Genomic DNA, 23456 nt, shown 5'->3' with positions numbered 1-23456 from the left:
CTTCTTGCAAGGACGCGGGAATTTTAGTAAATAAAAAAATCCTCAATGATATCATTTTTACTTAACAATGTTTGGTGAAAATCATCGCAAATGTTGCTATATCGATTTTTCATATCACCCGATCATTCTAAATGCAATTCCACTTCACGACTGCGGCAACTATGATGTACGATGAACAAGGAATTGTCTCCGCATTACAATTTTCCGCCCAATTAATACCAAAAGTCCGTAATTTTACGCTGAAATATTAGAGAATCATTATTATGATTGAATCCTTCGTCCTTTCTAATGCTCATTTCCATCTTAATCAGGGTAAATCTATCAGAAAAGCAACTAAATTTGCATTTAGAACGTCACAATATATACATTGAAATACACAAAAGTTTACAATAATGCCAATGAAGTTTCATGAAATAGTTTTTTAAGAAAAAAATAGAGATGTATCATATTTAAATCGCGGGTCTTCATTTGAGCTTGGATGGTGCTGCTGCGGAATAACTTGGAAATACGTATGCCGTGATCCACTCCCAGGCCAGGGCCTGCTTGCGCGGGACTTTTGAAGTTTAGTCGATTTTAAGAAACGATTAAATCTGTTTTGCTGTGATGAAATGAAGTATATGCACACAATTTTACTGTTGGCTAAAAATCAGATTATACTGGGAAGAATAACATCGGATATAATATCTGGTCTTCGAACTACTTGAGAGATCTAAATACAATTTTAAAAAATGGAGATCGCGTTGGTGTTGTGTCTTGAATAGTTACTTTTCATCCTGTATGCTCGACTTGAAATCCCAATAATGGATGATACTTTTAATTGGATTTCTGATTTATAATTGGGCGCCATGAAAGAGGATTTGGGTCCAGTGTTGCACATCAGTGTGATAGTTTTTTTTCACATTATATAGTGGAAAGTCCGCAGTTTTCCGATTTGGGGAAGGAATAGGGTAAAAAGTTAATTTGGAGGAGTCATTACATTTGAGACGGCGCATAACTCTCCATTTGGTAAGACCTATCGTTCATTTCATCATGATGAACAGAGAAATATTACATACTTCAATAAAACTGAGGAGGCGAGTTTATTACTCAGGAAGTGGGGTCAGGGGCGGTCTGCGGTGATTAGGGGCCCTCAACTGGGGTTCATGATGGGGCACCCCTTACTGCCTCCCCCTTCCCCCGGAAACTTTTAGGAAATTATATGAAATTGATTTTGACGCCATTCTGCCTCTAAAACTAGATCAAATAAAAAAATAGCAATTTCGAAAAAAAGTACTGTGAAAAGTGAGAACGCCATAGCCTATACAGTTTAATTATCTGTTATGGTTCTATTATGTATGTAGTGAATTTGTTCCTTGAAACTGCTCGGAAATCTAAAATAAGCTTTTCGAATAACCCTTTCAAAAGGCATCATGTTCCTGTTATCTTGACCTTACACCTTTATATTTTATTCATTTTTTATGTAATTTTTTTACACTGACTATTGTATATAAAGCAACTAATGAGAACGTAGAATGTTATAATTGCCAAAAAAACTTTAGCTCAAGTAATAAACTGAGTTTTTTTAAATTAAATCTAAAAGTGTAAAATATTACTATAGCACATTTGAGGATAGATAAAGGCTTTTGGGATTTTTACCAATTAACTATTATGTCTAATTAATATTTGTATGGTATGTGTAATATGTAATCATAAGTAGCTAGCTTTTATCCATACTTCTTGGTTTATTGCTCTTAAGTGTGGATAAAATCTTGTTCAAATATTGGGGCACTAGCGTTGTAGAGAAATGGCCCGCCTGGCCGCAAATCCGCCAATATTCCGCCGATGATTTTTTAATTAAATGTGAATATCTTGACGTAACTTAGATGCATTGCATTAATAACAGGGGAATCTCAATCCTGAATTAACGAACACATCTGAATTACTCAGATGTGTTAGTAATTTCAGGCTTAAATTTCTCTATAACATGAGTGCCAAAACAACTGAAAAATACAATAACCCACTAATTACGCCCGTCGCTATTACATGTACTGCACGTGGCGGCTATCCTCGCGCATGCGCACAACGATTTATCTGAAGCATTTTGCCCGCTTTTGCCCGACGGACGAAAATTGACAAGAAAGTGCAAAGCGCCGCGCCTGGCCGCCAATCCGCCAATATTCCGGCGATGATTTTTTAATTAAATGTGAATATCTTGACGTAACTTAGATGCATTGCATTAATAACAGGGGGGTCCATTAATGACGTGAAGAGTAAAGGGGGTCGATGGTTCTCACCCACTCTCGCATGGAGGAGAGGGTGATGCTGACAAGTATCACGTAATTTTTTTCTCAAGAAAAAGTGTTGCAGTCACTCTTGAGACAGTATGAATCCCCGTGAACTGAATTAGAATGAATATTCTTTTACCAATTTCAGTAGTTCTGATTTAATTACTTTATTGTTCAAAATTTTCACTGTGAGTCTAGACTGCGATCTCAGTAATCTAAAATTCTAGTCTTAATTACTTTTAAATATAAATCAGCAAAAAAAAAAATAATTCCATCGCAATGAAGCATAAAGTAGTGTATTACCACTGGAAATACGCATTTTGAACAAGCTCACCTGATATTAGAGGGAGGGGGGAAGGGGACGAGCCAAATCTCACGAATAGGGGAGAGGGGGGGGGGGGGAGGCAATAATCGCCAAAATCACCTCACGTAAATAATAGACACCCCCATTACAGAATCTCCAATGAGCAACGAGGAGTTCATACTATGGAGGCATTGACTGCATTGCTATCACGATTCCAAAACCTTTACGCGCATGTAAACTGTACACGCAGAATATGTGACGTTAATTAGTAAACTAAAATATGCATATGGTCATGGCCGTATCCAGGATTTCTTTCGGGGGGGCACAAGCAAGGCCGTATCCAGGATTTTGTTCTGGGGGGGGGGGGGGGGGGGAACAAGGATACCTCGTAATACAAAACGAACGCAATGATAATGGAACCGTATTAAAAATATTGCATATTTTTGAGGGTCTGGGGGGGGGGGGGGGAGGGCACGTGCCCCCGTCCCCCCCTCCTGGATCCACCTTTGCATATGGTCACTTCTTGTGGCTCAGGCTTACCCACAGTATGTAATGATAAAGTATTTTGTGCGCGAAAACGCAAGCGCTGCCACCGGAAACTTTACTCGGGGAGAATCACCATAGTGATCGCAAGGGTCGGTCTTCATAATAATGATTAACCGGGGTAATTGTTTGAGGGCAGCGTGGCCTAGGGTCAGTGTCCCGTGGAGTACGGAGGGATTTATGATAGCGGATTGGCACCGCCTCTTGCGAGAGGCAAGTCAGCTTGAATAACCCTGCCAACCTTCAATTGGACGCATTCGGGGTTTACTCACGCTGTCTTCTCCCTTTGGATTTTTGCTTTATTTTCATTTTTATCATTCAACAACATGACGAAGTCCTTGATATTCAATGCGCAGGTCGCCGGTTCTACGACTGGCAATTTTTTTCTCGCGTTTCTATTTTTGAACATTATTTGAGAACGGTAATTACCACGTGTTTCCTTTATAATTTTTGGTGCAACCGTTTTTTCGTGGAAAATTGGTCTTTGATTTCACTATGGGTATTTTTTATTCACTCTAAAAATGAAAATACGATTATTCCAACGTACCTGAATCTGCGCCTAAACTCTCATTGTATAGTTATGTCAATTGCGTATTTGTACTATAACCACAGTTCTTGTTCAGCCAAGCATTCAAGTTTTTTTGAGAAATTATAAACATTTAAAAGTTTTTTCTTCCCACTATTTTTGCGCACCGCTTTCGAGTACACGATTCATATAAACACTTTTAATAGCATGAAAATCTCTTAATAACCAAAACAGCCATCAGTGAACTATGTAGGATTTTGCGATCTCTGTGAGGAAAATTGCAGTGTAGTTGCGCTGTGCGCGATTATCCCCCCTCAAGAATCGCTTCCTTCCTTGCTTCCTGTCCGCGGTACTGTTTCACGGTTCATGATGTTCCTTTGTCAAAGACTCAGACAAGGGAGATGTGTAATTGTACCCATATATTGTAATTGATATTTTTTCTCGGTGACTTAATTGGGGTCTCATCTACCCAGAAGCATAGCTGCCGGGATATCGGGTTTCGCTAGGAAACTGGAGACTTTGAGAAGAGTGAAGGCGGGAAAAAAATGGCTAATGGCAAGCAGGGGACAGGAGAGCAAGAAAAGAGACGCGACCAGCGCCACAGCACATGCCGGCCGCTTCACGATAGAGCGTTGTGGAGGCTCCCTAAGGATCGCTTAATGCTCAAACAATTAATTACCCCCCGGCGATCGCCGACCAGCCGACCTGGCCAGACCACCCCTGATTTCAGCTACAGATTTTTGGTATATTTCCATTTGGTATTTTTCTAAAATAAAAAGTACATTTGTAAAATACTTTTGAAGTAGCTCTGTAACATTATGATGTAGAGTTTACCTGTTTTTCGTTAGAATCGTTTTCTTCATGCTTGCAACTATCCATAATGTGCCAAGACAGGTTTTTATATATTTTTTAAGATCTCTTAGTTTACATGCAAATGTATTTTGTATTTTAAAAAGTAAGTATTTAAAATACTATTTTGTAGTTCATTTTTCCAATACCCAAATCAAAGGTATTTTGTATTTTGCATTTAAAATACTTTTGGAGTGGTATTTTGTATTCCGTATTCAGGGCCGGATTTAGGACATGAGTGGCCCGGGACCCATTTTGGTAGGAGGCCCACTGTTTCAAGGTGTTGCAATTTGTAACGTAATGACAGAAAATGCACATAATTTTCAGCACTCAGCATTTCAGTAATGTTGATGACCACATTCTAACAAAAAAAACCACCCAGCTTCACTTTGAATCAACTCATACACGATTTTTTTGTTTATCCAATTTTATGAAATTTACCTCTCCATTGGCGGAAGGCTCATGCTTTGTGGGTAGTTCAGAGCTCAGGCCCCTTGGGCCCCTCTTTGATACAGCCCTGTTCGTATTTCAAATACATACACAGGAGAAAGGTTCTATGATGCGAGTTCGGAATTATGTCTTGACGATGTGGGTGTATATCGTGCAGATACATTTATTGGGTGCTCTAATAGATTTTCTGTCAGCGGACGCAGAGTAGGGGTGTGGATTGGATGTGTGACGAACTGTGTATACCGTGAGCATGAATATACAATTAGAGAGAAGGAAACGACCATTTCATCCCAGATGTAATGAATTACTGCGATATTGGTGTGCGGACTGCCTATTTGGTCGCACAGATGTTTTTAAGGGTACGGGCTTCCGGGTAGAAAGGGGCGGTCTGGCCTGGTCGGCCGAGGGCCTCAAGCTTAAGGGGGGGGGGGGGGGGGGCAGCACTCGCGTACATCGTGAAGCGACCGACATGCCTTGAGGCGCTGGTCGCGTGTCTTCCCTCTCTCCTGTCCCTAGCTTACATTTAGCCATTTTTTTCCCTCCTCCACTCCTCACAAAGTCTCTAGTTCCATAAAGAAATCCGATATCCCGGCAACTGTGTTTCTTAGTAGTTGAGATCCCAATTAGGTCGCAGGGAAAAAATATCAGATTACAATGTGCGGGCACTATTACGCATCTCACTTGTCAGAGTCTTTGACCAGGGGGTATCGTTTTATTTTTTAAAATTTTATGGTAATCATCACTATTTTCGCGATAGATTACACCGTCGTCAGCAAATAAACGTATTTTACTTCTAATGGAGGAGCATAGGTCATTTTTGTATGTGATGACCAAAAGGGAAATATACGAAAAATTGGAAAATTACGCTTCCTTGTGGAACACCTACATCAGATCTAACTCCGTCAATAACTACATTTTTCTTGCGATCACTCAGAAAGTCGCGTGTCCAGTTTAGTACTGTTTCGTTTAGCCCGCATGATTGCAATTTGTATAAAAGCTTGTTATGAGGTGATGAAGTAGCGAAAACAAATACAGCATTATTAAAAGAAATTCATCAGTTTAGAGTTTACCTTAATTTTTTTTAATTTGTTACATTAACTGTGTAGAAGTAGGTAGTAACAATAAAACTAATTATTTGCATTTCGTCTATTTTTTACGAGGTCCTGAACACAAAATCACATAGGACAGCTCCAAAAATAATTGATCATTTAGTGGATCCATGAATATTAAACAGTAATTGATAAAAATATTTTTTAAATTACAGCGTATGCAATGTCAAGTTCAAAATCAAAATAAACAAACATATTTAAACCGTATCCATTTACATTACTCATTCTTTTCTTCTCTGCGGGACAGCTTTAATTGGTCAACTGATTTATACGGACCAAATAAATTGTTAAACATGATCCTTTAAAAATAGTTTGAGATGTGTTTGTTCATTCAGGCTTAAATTTCTCTATAACATTAGCGCCTCAATTTTTGTGCAAGATTTTATCCACACTTAAAAGCAGTAACAAACGAGTATGGATAAAAGCTTATAATTATATATTATGTATGCTGTGAAAAATTAATTAATTGGTAACAACCAAAAGCCTTTATTTAATCCCAAATGTGTTTTCGTAATATTTTGCACTTTATTTTTAATTTTAAATAAAAAAAGCCTACGAGAACCAATTGTTTTGCAATTATAAAATTCTACGTTTTCATTAGCTTCTTTATTTACAACATACTCAGTATTATAAGATTACAAAAAATAAAAAAAATTAACAAAATGAAGACGTAAGAAGATAAAAGAGCACCTTATGTTTTTTGAAAGGGTTATTGGAAAACATTATCTTACAATTAGATTTCAGTGCAGTTTAAAGGAACAAGTTCACTTGATAGATACTAGAACCATAACACATAATAATATTTTATTAGCTGTGAAGTTCTCACTCATCATAGTATTTTTATTACGAAGTTACAATTTTTAAAAATTTGATTTAGTTTTTAAGAGCCAGAATAGCGTTAAAATCCATTTTCGGGCATGCATTGCGGAGGGGATCTCCTGGTAAGGGGGCTCCCCTGAGCTTGGGGCACTCGGCGATCGCAAACTAGTCCACCTGGCCAGACCGCCCCAGGTCAATGTTTCCACGTCGTAAAGCGCAACACTCCGATCAAAATTTTCATTAGACTTTTCTTGAATCTCTTAGATAACGATCCCCTCATAGGCTCCATCCTGCTGATAAACGCCTCCTTAGCTGACGCAGATCTCTATCTGATTTCTCTACAGCTGTATCCGTTTTCATCTAGTGTGCTGTCCTCTGCATGGGAAATATTTTCTAGTTACATTTTATATTCTTGCATTGGTTATTAATAGTCTTAAAGGTTACGACTGCTCATATAATGTTTTGGCTGCAACTATCCTGAAAAGTAATCAATGTATCCGCACCCTACTCTGTGTGGAGGTGGACGCCTCTCTAGGCCTTCACTCCATGCGGTGCATAGCTCTCAAGATTCGTGCGCCTTATGATTTTCGCGCTCTTCGTTGTGTGCTCCTCACGTGAGAAACTCCACCCGTGATGCACGCCCCTAGAAGTGCAAGCCACTCGTAATGGACGGTTCAAGCGGTGCACGCTCCTGGTGTACTTAAGGATAGAATTTGAGCGTGAGAGAGTGAATGAGATAACATCGAGATAAAAATTGAGATAATACATCATTATCCGAGAAATTTGACAACTTAAATGTAAGTAATATAAATACGCTGAAGAAAAGAATCAACAAAAATATTCTTGCTTATCTCCAGTTCAGTTCTAATATATAAAAAAACATCATGGTTTATTTTCCATGAATTTTTTGCGATTAAAAGTAATGATGGATTCTTAGCCATTTGTGGTCATTTCGCAGTGTATAATCAAGAAGATATGGTGTACGATTTGAATTTAGCCTGTCAAATAAATTTTGGCTTTAATTTCGAATGGCATTACTGCAAAAATATTTTCGATGACCTTATCGCTCTATTGAACTCCTAATATTGTGATATTTTTAGTCGCAGATATTGGACGTGTATTATTTTTCCCATTGTCGTATAGCTTGAGAGTATCTTCGAAGGTCGTATGGTCCAACGTTTAGGCAAAACATTTTATTCTTTGAATTCATTTTCCTGACGCTTATACGCTAACTCTGTGTTTGAATGTAAATGCACGCTTGACTCACTTGTCCGTTAGCGAAAGCTTCCAATCGACAAACTCTTGTTTCCGTTCGTAAACAATATTTTTCGTATTATTGATGGAAGTAAGGTAGAAGTAACATCAGATCGAAAGATGTTAATTCTTCGATCGAATGTCAAAAAGTGTCTTAAATTTTATCGGTGAATTGATAACTATTTGGCCAACTCGAATTAATTAGTTTATTTTCTATAAATTCCTCGGTTTTATCTTCATAATTTTTTTTGGACAACAATAATTAATTTGCTATGCAGATACACTTTTTCATTGAATTTCTGGTAAAATTAGATTTATATGGTACTAGAGCGGAATATACTTCTGTTTAAAAATTCCCAATAGTAAATATTTCTAAGTGTTACAACTGTCATCAGTTATGTTATAGATGACGGGAGTGTAGTAGCGATGAATTTCGTTTGGGGGAGGTCCAAAACCAGGGGGGGAAATTATTGAAAAATACGGTACGAAATAGGGGGTGATAAGGGTACTAAGTCGAGGGTGTATTATAAAAGTGTTAACTGATTTTAACACTTTTATAATCGAAATAACTTCATTTCTCAAAGAAATCTTTTGTAAATTCATGATTTTTCAATATTTTGTTTTCTTTTGTGAATCAAAGTAATTGTGTTTTTATATTAAGGGGGTGTGCGGACCTATCGCATCGCCTCCCCTCCCTTTCTACGGCACTGGATTACGGAAGTATACAGACAAATGGATTGCGGATCCTGGGAAGCGTTACTGTCCGCGCATTTATTTGCCCAGAAACATTGTCAAAGATTCTCGTTTCAATCGTTCCTCAAGGAGATGGTCACTCCTCACCCAAAGTGTAGGCACTGCATAGCCACTACCACGGTATGAACTATATCGTTGCATCATCACACTCATGATGACTTGTGCTATTTATGAATAATATGGTACGCTAATTCGCGTTGTCACTAAGTTATTTGTCATAATTAACTGTTACTATTTCCTCAATATTTTCAGAGTTTAATATTATATGCCCTTCTCTCACCTACGTGAATAACCTTTGGGTCACTAAGTATGAGATTAGTAACTCTTAATAAGTCGAACCCTATATCTCTCCTTTCACTTTCTGTCTATCCCTCGTATTCCTTACCCGTATCACTGATGTCTAAAGGCAACTCTCAATGTATATTCAAATAATCCGCGATTTTTCGTCTCAAATTAAATTCTTTTTTTTGTTTCCTTCTCCATTTCCGCATTCGTCATCTTATTCCTTACCCAGGAAATCTTTCTTTCTTCCTTGAATTTCTTTCATTAATTCGGCATGAGGCCAATTTTCTTCATTCAATCCATGAACTCGGTTTTCTTCCTACTCTTCTCTCACCTAATAGTATTCAGTTCACCTTTTTTCAGCCTCCAATCTCCGCTTCGATTCAACGCAATCCTATGAGCCTTCAAAAGCGTTTAGACTTTTTCTCTAGGACTTCTATGTTTTCGCCCGGGTAGCTGTCTTGGACTCAAGAAATCTCATCCGTCAGCCTCGGCGATGTATGTTTGCAATTAGAGACAGTTGATTTTGAGTGAAGATTCAACTATGGAGCGTAGTGTAAAATTTCAATGGTTATTCGGTTTCCGGAGAACAATCAATTCATGTCGGCGATGAACACTCAAGTAAAAATATTCGCTCGGTGACGAGGAGCGCTTTAGTTGACCCTTTATTTAGGGAAGTCTCTTGACTGGCGAAAATTCACCGTCCTCTTAGCAAAACAATGTGCAAAGTGCAAATTCGTAATAAACGCTATTCTATCTTATTTAGTACGACATGAGCATAAATAATACGTCGGATATAAAATGCACTCCTTTAATTCGTGGAACCAACTGTATATTTTCGTTATCACTCATGAATACACCCGGCATGAATGTCTAGATTGCTTTCGTTTTATGACAATTACGTGGAAGTTATTTTAATAATTAAAACACAGCGAAAAAACAGTAAAATGAAGATATGTGCCTGCGATGTCCTTCTGCATGCTCGAAAGTCCGGGTCACATACTTACTGACGGTAGTTATATAGCCAAATTTACATTAACAAAATACATACATCGTATACGACAATGAATAATGTGACGTGGAAATGCAAATTGACATGGATGACAGGTTGGATGTAATTCTATAAAGCATTTTCTGATTTGGAGTACATTTTATAATTAAAATTTTAGGCACATTTAAGGCCCTTTAAAAATGGCCTTTTTTTACCTTTTGAAGGAATTTGCGAAATGAATGGTGGATGTCGTCTTTTCACGTCACAAAAAAGTGACTTTCCTGCACAAAGAGTGAATTGAAGCGTTGCACATTACCCAGCGAATATTATATTTATGAGTGCCCTCCATAGAAGGATTACTCACGGGAAACCGAATGACCAAGGTGCAGTGTACACCTCTTCACTACGCTCTAGACTTGAGTTTCTTTATTATACGTCTGCATACGAGACTTCAGGATATCACGGTGACCGCTTCCGTAATTTTTATATCTGATGTATTAATCGTCCTACCACACCTGTCTCATTTTTCCCATCACCTGAACTCATTCTCATCTTCCCCGCTAAGCCGAGGCAACCCCTTTTCTTATCCCCCGCTCATCAGTAACACACTCATGCATAAATGTATATGCACATTCCATCCTCTTCTTACCTCATGCGTGTTTGCACCAGTATATGTATCCTCCACCTGCCCATCATTCCAGTCAACTCGCCGAAAATAGATGAAAACAAGTGCCGTGCGCATGCGCCGGCTGCGCAGGTCGGGGAGCCGACCCGCGTGACGGGCGGGCTGCCTCGGCGGCTGGATTGGGCGAAACAAGATTTCCTCTCTCGTCAGTCGGTGGGAGACCGCCTTCGTGGTAGGTTGAATCAGTGAGCACGGGGTCTTCGCGCTCCGCTGTTCTTGTTTACTAGGCGCTTTTGCGAATTAACAACGAGGATACTTCTGTATTCATTATTCCTTTCAGTATCATATCCTTGTGAGTGTCTGTGGGATCACTAGTGTGTTGAAGTGTTTTAAATATTCGTCGAGAAAGCGTCATCAATCGCGGAGGAAAAAGTAATCCTCGGCATTGGAGGAGGGCTCGCGAACCCCGGTTGTCTAGGCGACCGAGTATTCGTTATTGTTTTGTTCATTTATCTTCCGGAATCCTGCCCGCTAAGATTCCTCTTTTCCATGCTGTTTTCTGTGTATGTGTGTGTGCCGGTGCGAGTGAATTTGTGTGAACACCCATCGCCTTAGTAAATCGGATGACTTACTTTACTTAATCAGCGTGCGCTCATATCTCATCAGTAGGTACCAACTACTTATCTTCGAGTGCCCAACAGAATTTCGGGTAAACTTCTTTTGTTGACGCGGCGGTGACATTTATTCGCGGAGAGCCATGTCTTCTTCGACCCACACCTTGGTCTTGCGGAAGTTGCTGGGAGAGGAGCTACTGAGGTGCAAGAGGAAGACCTCCGCGGGAGGAGGAGGCAAGTCTGAAGAGAACGGGAAGAATGGGGAGTCGAGTCCCGCGGGAGACGAGGAGACAAACGGCGGCAAGCACCTGGAGGCAGCGACGTCGGCCGCTGCAGACGTCGTCGCCGACGAGTTCGAGGAGGAGAGGGTATCCGTGTCCGCCGTGTTTGAATCGGCCGCGGACGGGGGCGGAGAGGGCGGCGGCGAAGAGGGCGTCGGCGGAGTCGAAGGCGGCAAAGTCCTCGGCCTGTACTTCTGCTCCTCGTGGTGTCCGCCTTGCATGACTTTCCGGCCTCAGCTGGAGTCCTTCTACCGGAACGTCAGGAACGGATCGTGGGAGAAGAACTTCGAAATTGTTACCGTCGCGACCGACGAAGAAGAGGTGGGATTCCGCATGACCTTCAGGGGATCTCCATGGTTCGCCCTGCCGTTCCGGGACAGAGAGAGAAAGGTAAGGTCGCCTCGTTTTATTTTCGCACTCCACCGTGGATCTTTCTTATGGCGACTCGATGATAGTAACTCTTATGACTGGCGATTGCCGGCCTCGGTGGCGTCGGGGTGAAGTCATCGCCTGCCAAGTAAGAGGTCGTAGTTTCGAGTCCCGCCTGGGTAGGTGGCCCCTATTCATGGCATGGTTGTTCGTGCATTTGTAAAAGTAATCAAGTTTTAAAAGGGTGAAATGATTTGTTTTGAAAAGGGTGGAATGAGATTAAATAAATAACTAGGTGGAATGTAGACAGTTTAAAGACTATGAATGAACTTGGGTGATTCCATAAGTTTCAATGACTCTCGTCAAAAAATGATGTAATCGGTTATTTCCATCGGTGCCATGGTAACATGGTTAACCATGGTTAACAAAATAAATAATACTCAAATAACACTTCCCTCAATTTTGGTGCCAAAGCATTTCTAATACATTCATTCAAAACCAAAATAAAAAATGCAATACAACTTAAATAATAACTAGTAATAAAAAACAACACACATTACTAAAAAAAAGGTTAAGGAAAGAGCGTTCCGGCAGCTCTAATTTTGCCATGACGTCACTGGTTATACCCAGATGTGGATGAAACCAGTCGAGTGCCAAAAAAAGTTTTGGAATTGACCGAGAAACTTAATTTTCTTATTACATCTTTTCTAAGATCCAACTTGTTTGATGATTCTTGTCTGGTTATTTTGGGCAAGTTGCGGATCGTGCGTGGTTTCTGCATTCGACGTCGCAACGCCTGAAAAGCACTCGCAATAATTATTTAACCCAGAATCACTCGGTCATTTTTCCCCGTCCCTTTCGAGCGATAGCTTCGGCGATCGCTCCAATGATGGCGGAAAAATTACCTTTTCACGCAATCAATTTCCGAGATCGCTGAATGGATGGAAAAGGAAAACCCATCTCTTTTTTATCACTCGGCTGGTTCCTTTACCCATCGCTTAAGCCTGAATCACACGATCATTTTTTTCGTCGCGAAAGTGATCACTATCGCGATTGCTGCGCAAAATGATCGTCAGCGGCAATTGTTTTTCGCGATCGCGATGAGGATTCCCATCGCTATTTTTCATCACTCGTCCGGTCGCTTTTTCCGTCGCTAAAACCGTCACTAAAACCCCATATCAGGCAATCGGAACGCATTCCCCTGCATTCCCCTGTGGATCGATTGCAGCGCAACGTTTGACAATTGTGGGAACGACATAAATAAACAAACACGCTATATAATTTCGTGATGTGGGTCCTATGACAACGAGCTGTGATATTGGAAAGGATGCGAAAAGCGACGGCGGGAGTGACCGTGTGATTCAGAAAAATGATCACAAGAGCGATTGCTTTTCGCGACGGGAAAAGTGATCTCGATAGTGATTGCTTTCGCGACGAAAAAAATGATCGTGTGATTCAGGCTATATACTGTGTTTCAGCTAATCATAACGTTCGGCCGCTAACACGATTATAACGGTACACTTGGCTTTTAATCGAATGCAGTTGTAAATACGTAAAAGTGACAGATAAGCGATGAAAAAAGGGACGGTGAGAATGACCGAGCAATGCAGAAAATGATGGGCTAGTGATCATCTTTTCTTTCCTGCACACCTATCGCTGCAGCTATTCCTATGAGGGACGGAAAAAATAATCGAGTAATTCAATATTGACTGATGTAATTGCAAACTCGATAAAAATAGCGATGTTTCCGAGCGATGCTGTTACTGAGTCTGAGGTTTTATTAAGTAATCCATTTGAGTTCGCGCTATCGTTGCAGATGTAGGTGTACCACGTGCACATCATGCGTCAAATTTAGAAAAAAAACTTAGATAAGCATGGTTATTCTTGGCCACAAACGGTACGAATATACCTTCCTCGCAGTTCATAAAGTTGAAAGTCCAGTTTAAATCTATGCGCTAACTAGCTCAAACATTGAAAATACCCTTGGGTATTTTTAAGGATAGTATCTTAGCTTAGAATCTGACATAGCATACATGGATACTCTTGAATGGAATATGACAGGATGAAGTTATTGTTAATTTGAACGGGATTATTGACTGACAGAAGCGGCGGTGGTGAAATGTGGAAGACAATTGTCCATTCAAGGAAGCATCTTAGGGGATGATGCGATTTTGATTTAAATAATGAGTTTTAGGGGTAAAGCGTTGTTTATAGAATGAAATATCTTAAACTGTGCCTGAATTTTAATCTTCTCAACACTTGACCGAAATATCTCCATATATATTACGCTAATCGTAGAAACAGTTTCCCTGCATACCAATATTCACTCATGGAAACATTTGGCCATTATAGTTTTGGTGAAGTACATCGATGTGAAATTTTATGGGCCAAGTTTTTTTTCTAAGATATACGTAGGTTCATTGAAACATCATCAATAGTCTTTAGGTTTCGTGTGGATTCTGGTTATTCAAGATTGAATAGCTGTAATTAGAAAAATACGTGTTAACTACATAAAAAAAGACATGTTAACCCTTATTGCGGTAGTTAATATTGAAATTTCACTTTGTTTTGAAAATCCTGATAGTCGATCAACTAGAAAGCTCGAGAAGTTTTAGGTGAAAATATTATCCGTAACGCCATCTCGATTCTTTTATTCAAATTGTTTTTATTCGCAGGAAAGGGATAATATTTAGGTGCTGTAAGGTAGAGTATATGCGGATACATCACTCACTGGTTGCGGGTTAGAAGGTAAGGAGTATGGAATAGATATCCTTTATTCCCGTCATGTGAAGCTCTGGCGTCCTTTGTTGAATATTTGCCGTGGAAATCACCCACTTAAGGAAAGCGGCTCCCTCAGGGTACGTACCGGCAATCTCGAAATATCTTGAACAACTGGAATGGTACAATGCATGCTTGAATGGTGCATTATCCTTTAATTATTGTAGGTATTAAATCATAGTCGATAGTGAGATCCCTCGGTTTGATCGGATAATAGGCTCTCATTTTTTTGGAGTAGGCAAATTTTTTCTGTACCTTTACAATAATATTATTCTAATGTGTTCATGTGACTTCATCAAGAAACAAACCGTAAGTAAACTCCGTTTAATTTATCGTTCCTTTATCACATTTGATGGGAAGCATTGATACTGCAATCAGGGGCACGCACGGCGAATATTACACTTGTGTATAATTTATCCTCCTAAGTCGCGAATGGATTGGAGCTAAAGAAACTAACGAAAAGTTTTCTTTAGATTTATGCAACAACTTGCTCAAAAAATTGCAATTAGCCATGGGCCCTTTTAAGGATAGTACTTTAAATTAGAATCTGACATAGCATACATTGATACTCTTGAATGGAATGTGACAGGATGAAATTATTGTTAATTTGAATGGGATTATTGACTGACAGAGTGCGGTGGTGAAATGTGGAAGACAATTGGTCACTCTATGTTGCTTCATACTACTATCTGGTTCATTATAATTTTTGATATTTGTTGCAAAATTTTTTAATGCAAATGTACGATAGTTTGAAAAGCAATAACAGCTCGCATGTATTATTTCAAGAGTGGACATCAGAAGTATAAGGTTTAGTTATTCTTAGATCGTGATAGCTCATAATCGGTTTTTAAAACGGTTTCTTAACTGCGTCGTCATTATTTGGTGAAGATGTTTGTGCACATGAGCCTTTGGTCAGCTATTCAGCGATGGGAATGGTGCTGGGTCAGCTGTGGGAGGATGAGAGCAGGATTGACTGACGTTAACCCATCGTAACGCAATATTGCTTCTAAGGCTTCTAAGTAACATAAAAAGTGTGTACATTTTCAGCTCTATTCGGGATGGTTTAAAGTACGTGTTCCTTTCTTTTGTAAAGTTTAATGGTGAAATATTTAGCTGCCACAAGAATTATGATTGATTGGAAAAATTTCACTTTTTTAAAATGAGAAGTCTTGAAATTTTAAATTCTCCCAGAAGCAGCTCTGGGTTAAGGCCGTTTTACACGGGGCACGGAATTGCGCAGGTTAGAGCTGCATTAATTTCTAAAATTGCGTGGAATTGCGCGAATGCATGAACGAAATTAGAACAGGGGGTATTTTGCCGTCTCGCATCCACACATTCTCGCATGTGTTCTAGCAATTCACCGCTTTACACGACGCAATTTTGATTGCGCCTTCGCACGTACATCAGACTGCGCAATTCCGTGTACCGTGTGAAACGGCCTTTAGAAAGGACTTCCGAGTGTCCTCCGTACTACTTCATTTATTCCGAAAAAGCAGCGAATCTCGCAGCAATGTCAACTCTTCTAGAATCACCCACACAGTGGAGTGCTCACATTTCCGTGATGGCTTGCGCGTCAGTGGTAGTCCTAAAAGGCCACCCCCCGCACTCCCTCGCGCTTTCTTGTTTGCGTTTCTGTGGAGATAGGAAGATGGTATGGGTTTCCTCTTTCCCCCAAGACGGTCTCCTCACGGCTCGAGACGTTTTTCGTGAAAGGATTCCGCTATTTCTTCGGATTGGCTGGCTCTGTTAGCACGTCCGGGCCATTCTTTCTCCCTCCCTATGCCAACATGGGAGGAGGAACCTCTGTGAGCATGGTGGTTGTTTATCTCGTCGTTCCTGAGCCTCCCCCGCCGCCGGTGCATGTGGCCCTCAAGGGCAAGCGGAATGGGACGGTGGGGGAGAGCGGCGGGACGCGGGTGGGCGGGTGAACGATAACACGGGCGAAAGCGTTTGAGTTACCAGGAACCTCGAAGGAAATTGTAGAATGGAGCTGGATTTCTCGCGGGCAGTGGCGATTTGCTATTGGAGGCCGCATTGTAACGAAATTTATCACATGTGTCAATAGTCTGCTAATCGAAAAAGAAAGAATTGATCTAGAATTAAGTTAATGAGGTACCTAGGCATTTTGTATTTTATTCCTCCCCCTAAAACTATGGAATGCGAAGGTAAAGTATTACGCCAATCAGTCCATAGAAACGAAATAGTTCAAAACTGATAAACTTCGAAAAAAAAGATACATTTTTTTTGTAAGAAAATAGTTGGGTCCACATCCCTTTTAGTTTACAGCATGCACTGTTAATTATTTATGAGGGGATTAGGATCAAAATCCTATATTACCTAAGACGAAACCGTGACAATTGTTAGATACAGTAATAAATTATTCAGTCAAGGACTTTTCACGAGGTAAAATAAAATTATGTTTGCGTACGCTAGCTTAAGAGGAGCATCAATTCCTTTCTAACAGGTTGTATCTCTCCTTTTTCTAACTAAATAAACGTTAAAAATTTTATGTTTCTTGATAAAATACCGAGGTATTTTTTATAAAATGTGAGATATAGGAAATGTTGAAAATCGTCTTATTCACCTCCATAAAAATTTCAAGATGATATGACGAGTGATTAGTCGCGGAAAAAGACCGTTCGAGCGAGAGTGATATGTCTTCTCACCAGTAAGACTGTGTGTCGTCGAGACACTGGAAGAAAGGTAGGGTGTAGCGCTATAACCTCGAGAGGTTTGGGTGGCCAAAATTCATCTAAGACGCCACTATGTTACCTCGAGGAGAAAAGGAAGGGAAAAGAGTCGTCAAAATTAAATTGACGGAAATTGAATTTTCCGCCTGCTCCGGTCCGCGCCGCCGCCGCCGTCGTCGGGAAGTAAAAGGCGTCCGCGCGGGGGGAGACACGGAGAGAGTGAGTGGCATGATGGGAAGGGGTTTTTCGTCTCTTCTGCCTCGCTCTCCTTGATTCGTGCGATTCAGATATGCGCGGGTGAGCTTTTATTTTCTTTGACTCGGCTGTTGACTCGAAGGGGAATAAGGAAAGGCGGGTAATAAGGAAAACGAAGTTTTAAGAAGGAGTTGGTGTGAGTGTCGCGCTACATTTGATTCTCTTAACTCGACTCGCTTGCGTTTAAGTGGAAGAAATTCGAATGTAATATTATCGTCCTAATGTTACCCTGTAGTGCATCGTGCTCCCCTATAGAGATGAAGGTTTTTTTTTAAAGATTCGTTTTGCTGGTCCTATTCAAATGTTTGACAATTAAGTCCTGATGCATTTTATAACATGGTAAGTTTATGTCATACCTTACATTTAAAACTTCCTTAGATATCAAATAAGTAATTATTGCGAGTTGTGGAAAATAAGTGGATCATTGATTAGTGGAAATTGTTATTTTATTTTGATAGTTTATCTCGTAAATTATTGCACGTAAAAAAACAGTTTCACATAGCATATATCGCAACTATATGAACATTACCACTTTGAAGAACTGTAAGGGTTGCGGGGGTTCTTGCCCTTGGTGTCGGGAAGCGAATAATCACACACAAGTATTTGAAGTTTTAACCCAAAGTTTATTTCCCTTTGAAATCCCAGTTTCCAAATCAATTCAATGAATATACATAAAGTAATAATGAATTTGTGCGTCTAGAATAGCCAAAATTTAGAACATTACCAAAAGTCTCGGGAAGGAGAGGAGCTGCTGGTGATGGCACGGGTGGATAGCGAGGCGCTTAGGTCGCACGGGCCATACGGCCCGTGCTTCAACTCCAACTGTGAGTTACTGAGTGAGTTCCTGAGTGCGTCCGTGAGTACCAATTGCATCTACACCGTGCCATTATATAGGTAAGAGGAACCAGGATGTTTTCGTCCAAGAGGAAGGGGAAGAGGAAGGTTAGGCGTTCTTGAAAGTGAAAAGGTGCAAATCCCAAGGCATAGTTTGTCACAGCTGGCTATTCTGAGACATCACACAACAACATATTTATGCACATTTTGGAAATGGAAATCTTCCATTTCCGGATCACTACAGAACTATTGGCCTTACCATTAGGTGTGAAATTTATATTAAGTAAACATTTTTGCAAATTTCAATAATATTGTCATACTGTTGGGAAATATTAATATCATTTACGAATGCCATCCTCTCTTTTGAAAGCTCCCTTTGCAGCAGTCGCAGCTTTTGTTGCATGAATTGATTATTTCTTGTCGTTTTTAATGAATGAACTTTTCTTATGCTGTACATTTCACATTCACTCAGGTCGCCGTACAAAATGTACAAGCTTAAATAGGAATAGAAAATGAAACAAAGAGATATGGACGCAAACTCTTGAAGTTGACGCGGCGACAAGGAAAAATTTCACCTCGACCGGGTTTTCCATGTGTTTCCGACCATCACCTCTACACTACCACCTTGACAACATTATACGTTTATGTTTCTATCTCTTTATTTTATGTTCTATCGCTACGTTTGCTTCTATGTAAGTAAAGTACATACTTTACCCAGTAATTCCATGGTCTACTATAATGTCTCCACTCAGGGGCGCAGCTAGGAATCAAGGCTGGGGGGGTTTTAGGCCAACTAATACTTACGCAAGTGGGGGTATTGCATACCCACCAGGGTAAGTGGGAGTTGCGGGGGGCCCTCCTCCAGAAAATTTTAAGATTAATGGTTCAAAAATGACTAGTTTTACCGCTTTATGAGAGATATTTGATTAATCCTAACACTATTCTATAAGTAATACTAATCCATGAAGTAAAATGGATAAAAATTAAAAATTTCTCTGAGCTCTGGGTGGGGTTTTATCCCCCAAAACCCCCCCTCGCTGCGCCACTGTCTCCACATACTTTTCCCGATGACGTAATACGCCCTAGCTGTTTTATAATTCAAAGTGCCTTGGCCTACCTCATCGCCTGTTCCACGAGCGGAGACATCCGTCGTCCAGCCTCCTGAAATGGTTTTGGGTCCCGATTTGGGAAGTTGCACAAGAAAGCGACACCGTCGATTCCTTTCGTGGATGTCGTCCTAGTGCTCACCCTGTAACGATCGCGGAAAGGGACATGAGGATGAATTACCGCATGCTGGCCGTGGAAACAGCCCTTTAAAAACCCATCGGAATCGAAGTCTCACTCCTTTTGGTCGTGGGACGTTTGGTAAAAAAACACACGATCGGGCGATAATGATCGTCTCGCTTGACGTTTGATGCATTGCCCCTCTAGTCGCGAGTGATTCATGTGGGATTCGGAGTTGGGAGCAAGACGGATGATATGTGTAAAGGCTGTGGAACTCCGTGGATTGCCGCTTGAAACCCATGTATTACTAGGGGGCGTCTAGAGCGATAAGAGATGATGACATCACATTTAATCTTCGGAAATAAAGTACGCCAGCTGTGTCGAATTCATTTTTCGCTCAATGCTGGCTCAAGTGAGGAATGTGGAGACCATGGAAGGTGCGGCTTCGAAGCTTTCAAGGTCGGAATGTCGAATAGTGATAAAGAATTCCTCCATTGAATGAGGAAGCTAAAAGTCTTGCTTGAATCATCTAAACTTGTCTTAACTTGGAGTAACTGTGTAGGACCTGTTGGTTCACAAACACTATCTAAAGAGAGGTCTCACGGTCAAAGAGTCTTTCACGGAGTGGGTTCATTTTTGCTCACGAGAATTGCTTACGTATTACGATATGTTATTTCACTACGAATTTTGATTTCCCATCATTGCTCTTACCCCTTGCATGCTGAATTATTTGGATGACTTTCATGATTGGCTTCTCTTGCTTTTTTCCGTTATCTCTTCCTTGAGGCTTACAGAATAACTAACCTTTCTCTTTTCTAAATGCTATAAACAGTGAAGAAAACCATTCATCTTTCGTCACGTCAAAAATATTTGATTGACGATGAGTCTTTACACTTACGGAGGAACACAAAAATAGAATTCGCTTCCATTGAGAAAAAGGATTGTATATTTTGTAGAAGTAAGTTTTTTTTAACATGCTGCCATTTATATTGAAAGAATAAAAATGAATGATGATGTAATGTTTCGTTCCAAAGGTAGGAACTGCGCGATTCGAATTTAGAAGCTCGTAGAAAGTTTCGCCGAAGAGTGTTGGGTGGCAGAGTGGGTGTTACGGAGTGAAAAATGCCCCTGTCGAAGGCGCTGTCCTCGACCGAATAATGTCTCCTCCGTCGATTTCAAACAAGTTTTGAACGCATTCTGAGATTTCCTGTTCCTTAAGCAGTCACATCAAATCTGTTTACGGTTTTCATACTCGCCCCGCTTTTTATTTTTTTAACGTCCACGTCAGGGGCCTGCAAAAGGAAAGGGGCATGGGGACAAGACTCCCATGAAATGGTGACTAATTTGCGCTCTGAAGCTAACTACCGCCAGCCACTTAGAGATATCGTAGTACTGCCTATCCATGTCTTGGCACTACGAGCGGATTTATGTGGGATCACACCCCCGAATTTTATCAAAGAATTTTTATTTTTATTGGTATCCTTGTAGAGGAGTTGAAGGTGTGTAAATGCAAATTCATGACTACAAGTCCCAAACGTGGGAGAAGTTTGAGTTGTTATATACCCTACCTTAAAAACCCCCATATCTCCTGGGGGGGTATTCCATACTCCTTGGACCCAGGTCACGGGTCCCCCCCATTTGGTGCTGAATCCGCCCATGACTGGCGCTATGCCTCTCTTCTTAAAAATCTAGTTTAATTTGATTTTAAAAATCATTAGGGTCCTTAATTTAAATGACTTTAAAAAAAAACTTGACTTGATTTTGTCCCCCCAAAAGATATAATCTAAATGCGTTACTTTTCCATGTTGGTAATCTTTTTGCAGACGTTTCAATTTAAACTCGAAACTCGTAGCCTTGCCCTTAATTTCATGGTTGCTTGTGGGATGTTTAGTTAGTGAGGAAGTAACAAAATCCTCTAATTTATTGTAAATGATTTTGCTATGGTTGATGAGGTAGATTTTATGCACTCCTGATTTTAATTCAGACAAAGTTTTAGATCGACCTGCATAACTTTTGCGGGTCAATTAGACGTTAGAACGCAACGGATGAATAAGAACAAACCAATGGGGTCCTTTCAGTTTCTAAAAATATTTCAAATTATGCCAGCAGTTCCCTTCCGGGGTTACGTCGAAAATAATCGGTAATGGCGGACGCCAGTTCCATATTATGTGGAAATGTATCTCTCAACCAGGAAATATGTATGCATATTATATGGGGTATTTAAAACAAAGTTTCTATTTATACAATTATTTATAAATGAAAGTGCCACCTACCCGTACTGAAATTTTGTAATAAAATGAGCACGTTACAGTTTTGGGGGGACAATGTAAGCTTTATACATATAGAGGGGTACGGAAGGAAAAAAAGGTTGGGACCCGGCGAGGTATGCAATCGAGATAGGCTGGCAAACGATTTTGATTCTGGTTAAATCAATGGTATCACGTCAGCTTAGTTAAGAAGCATTCTCGAAGAGAGGCGACGCGTTTGGTTTCTGCTACTCGAGGGGAGAGGATTGGGAAAGAAGTGTCTCGGTCGGGTGCGGAAGAGTAGCGGGGTCACAGCGCAGAAAAACTTGTCCCGTGGAGACTGGGGAAGGGGAAGGAGAAGGGAAAGAATAAAAAAATCAATTAAAATAAAATAAACAGTCGATTCGAAGCATTTCTTCTCTCTTTCTGTCGCTCCCAACTCTTCACCGAATCCAAACTCTCTCTACTAATTTCTGCAGGTATTTATTTGTTTATCTTGTTAAGCAAACATCCAAAATATAAATAAAATATATGGATGAAAGGTTATAAAAAAGTAAATTCAAATTCAGTACAATGGGGAACATGCACAATTTTTTAAAAGTACTGGAATAAGAAGGCCTCTACCTCAAATGTACTCGTCGAAAATTTCGCGTATGAATAATGCTTTTTAGCTGAGTTATGAGTCTTTAAAAATTGATCTTCATCGGCTGATTGAAAACACGACGTCATCGGAGCGTGACGTCACGGAACGGCATCCACTGATGACAGACTGAGGAAGTGGATAGAAAATCGATCTACGAGGGCTCAAATGCAAATTTGGCGATAGTAATTGCAATTTTTACTTTAAATATCTTGCATTCAAGCCTCTAACACTCTACTCTCTTAGCGAAGTGAATGGTGTTCCGTCCGATGACGTCAGAAGGCGTTTCAGATCACGTGACTTCAAGCGATATTCGAGCATTTTTAATTAGCATTTATTGACGTTTGTGGAGTACCAGGGGAGTTTTGGCTTATATATTTGGACTCGTGAGAAAATTTTCTATTCAATGAGACTAACTAGGATGATGAACAAATTCCATGCATGTTCCCTATTGAGTCAGACTATTCATACACGTACATTATTTTGATTTACAAGTTCATTTTGTACAAAATTTCCATCACCTCCGAGAAAAATTTTCTTCGATGCTCAAACGAATTCAGGTCGATTCATAATGTATTAAAGTAATTACATATTCTATTTAAAGGGTTATTTTTAAAAAGCCACTTTGAACATTCACAAATTAAAAGTCTTCTTGTACCTTACTTTAATATTTGGAACGTCCATACATATTCTACTAGCCTGACTACTACTTTCGCCTTTATTCAAATTGTCATGCAAAAACAATCAATCTTAATG

At 40.1% G+C, this 23456-nt stretch overlaps 1 protein-coding gene across 1 annotated transcript in view; it reads left to right on the top strand.

Moving 5' to 3' along the window:
* Positions 1 to 10987: 10987 nt before the first annotated feature.
* Positions 10988 to 23456, top strand: part of LOC124155763 (nucleoredoxin-like) — a 505092-nt gene continuing 492623 nt past the window's right edge. Inside the window, exon 1 of the mRNA XM_046529850.1 lies at positions 10988 to 12054. Within this exon, the coding sequence (XP_046385806.1) occupies positions 11527 to 12054 (528 nt within the window). The 5' untranslated portion in view covers positions 10988 to 11526. The remainder of the gene's footprint in view (positions 12055 to 23456) is intronic.

The sequence above is a fragment of the Ischnura elegans genome, chromosome 3, assembly GCF_921293095.1.
Source record: "Ischnura elegans chromosome 3, ioIscEleg1.1, whole genome shotgun sequence".
Classification (NCBI taxonomy): Eukaryota; Metazoa; Arthropoda; class Insecta; order Odonata; family Coenagrionidae; genus Ischnura; species Ischnura elegans.
Note: the sequence above shows the minus strand (reverse complement) of the source record. Positions and strands in the feature narration are given on the sequence as shown.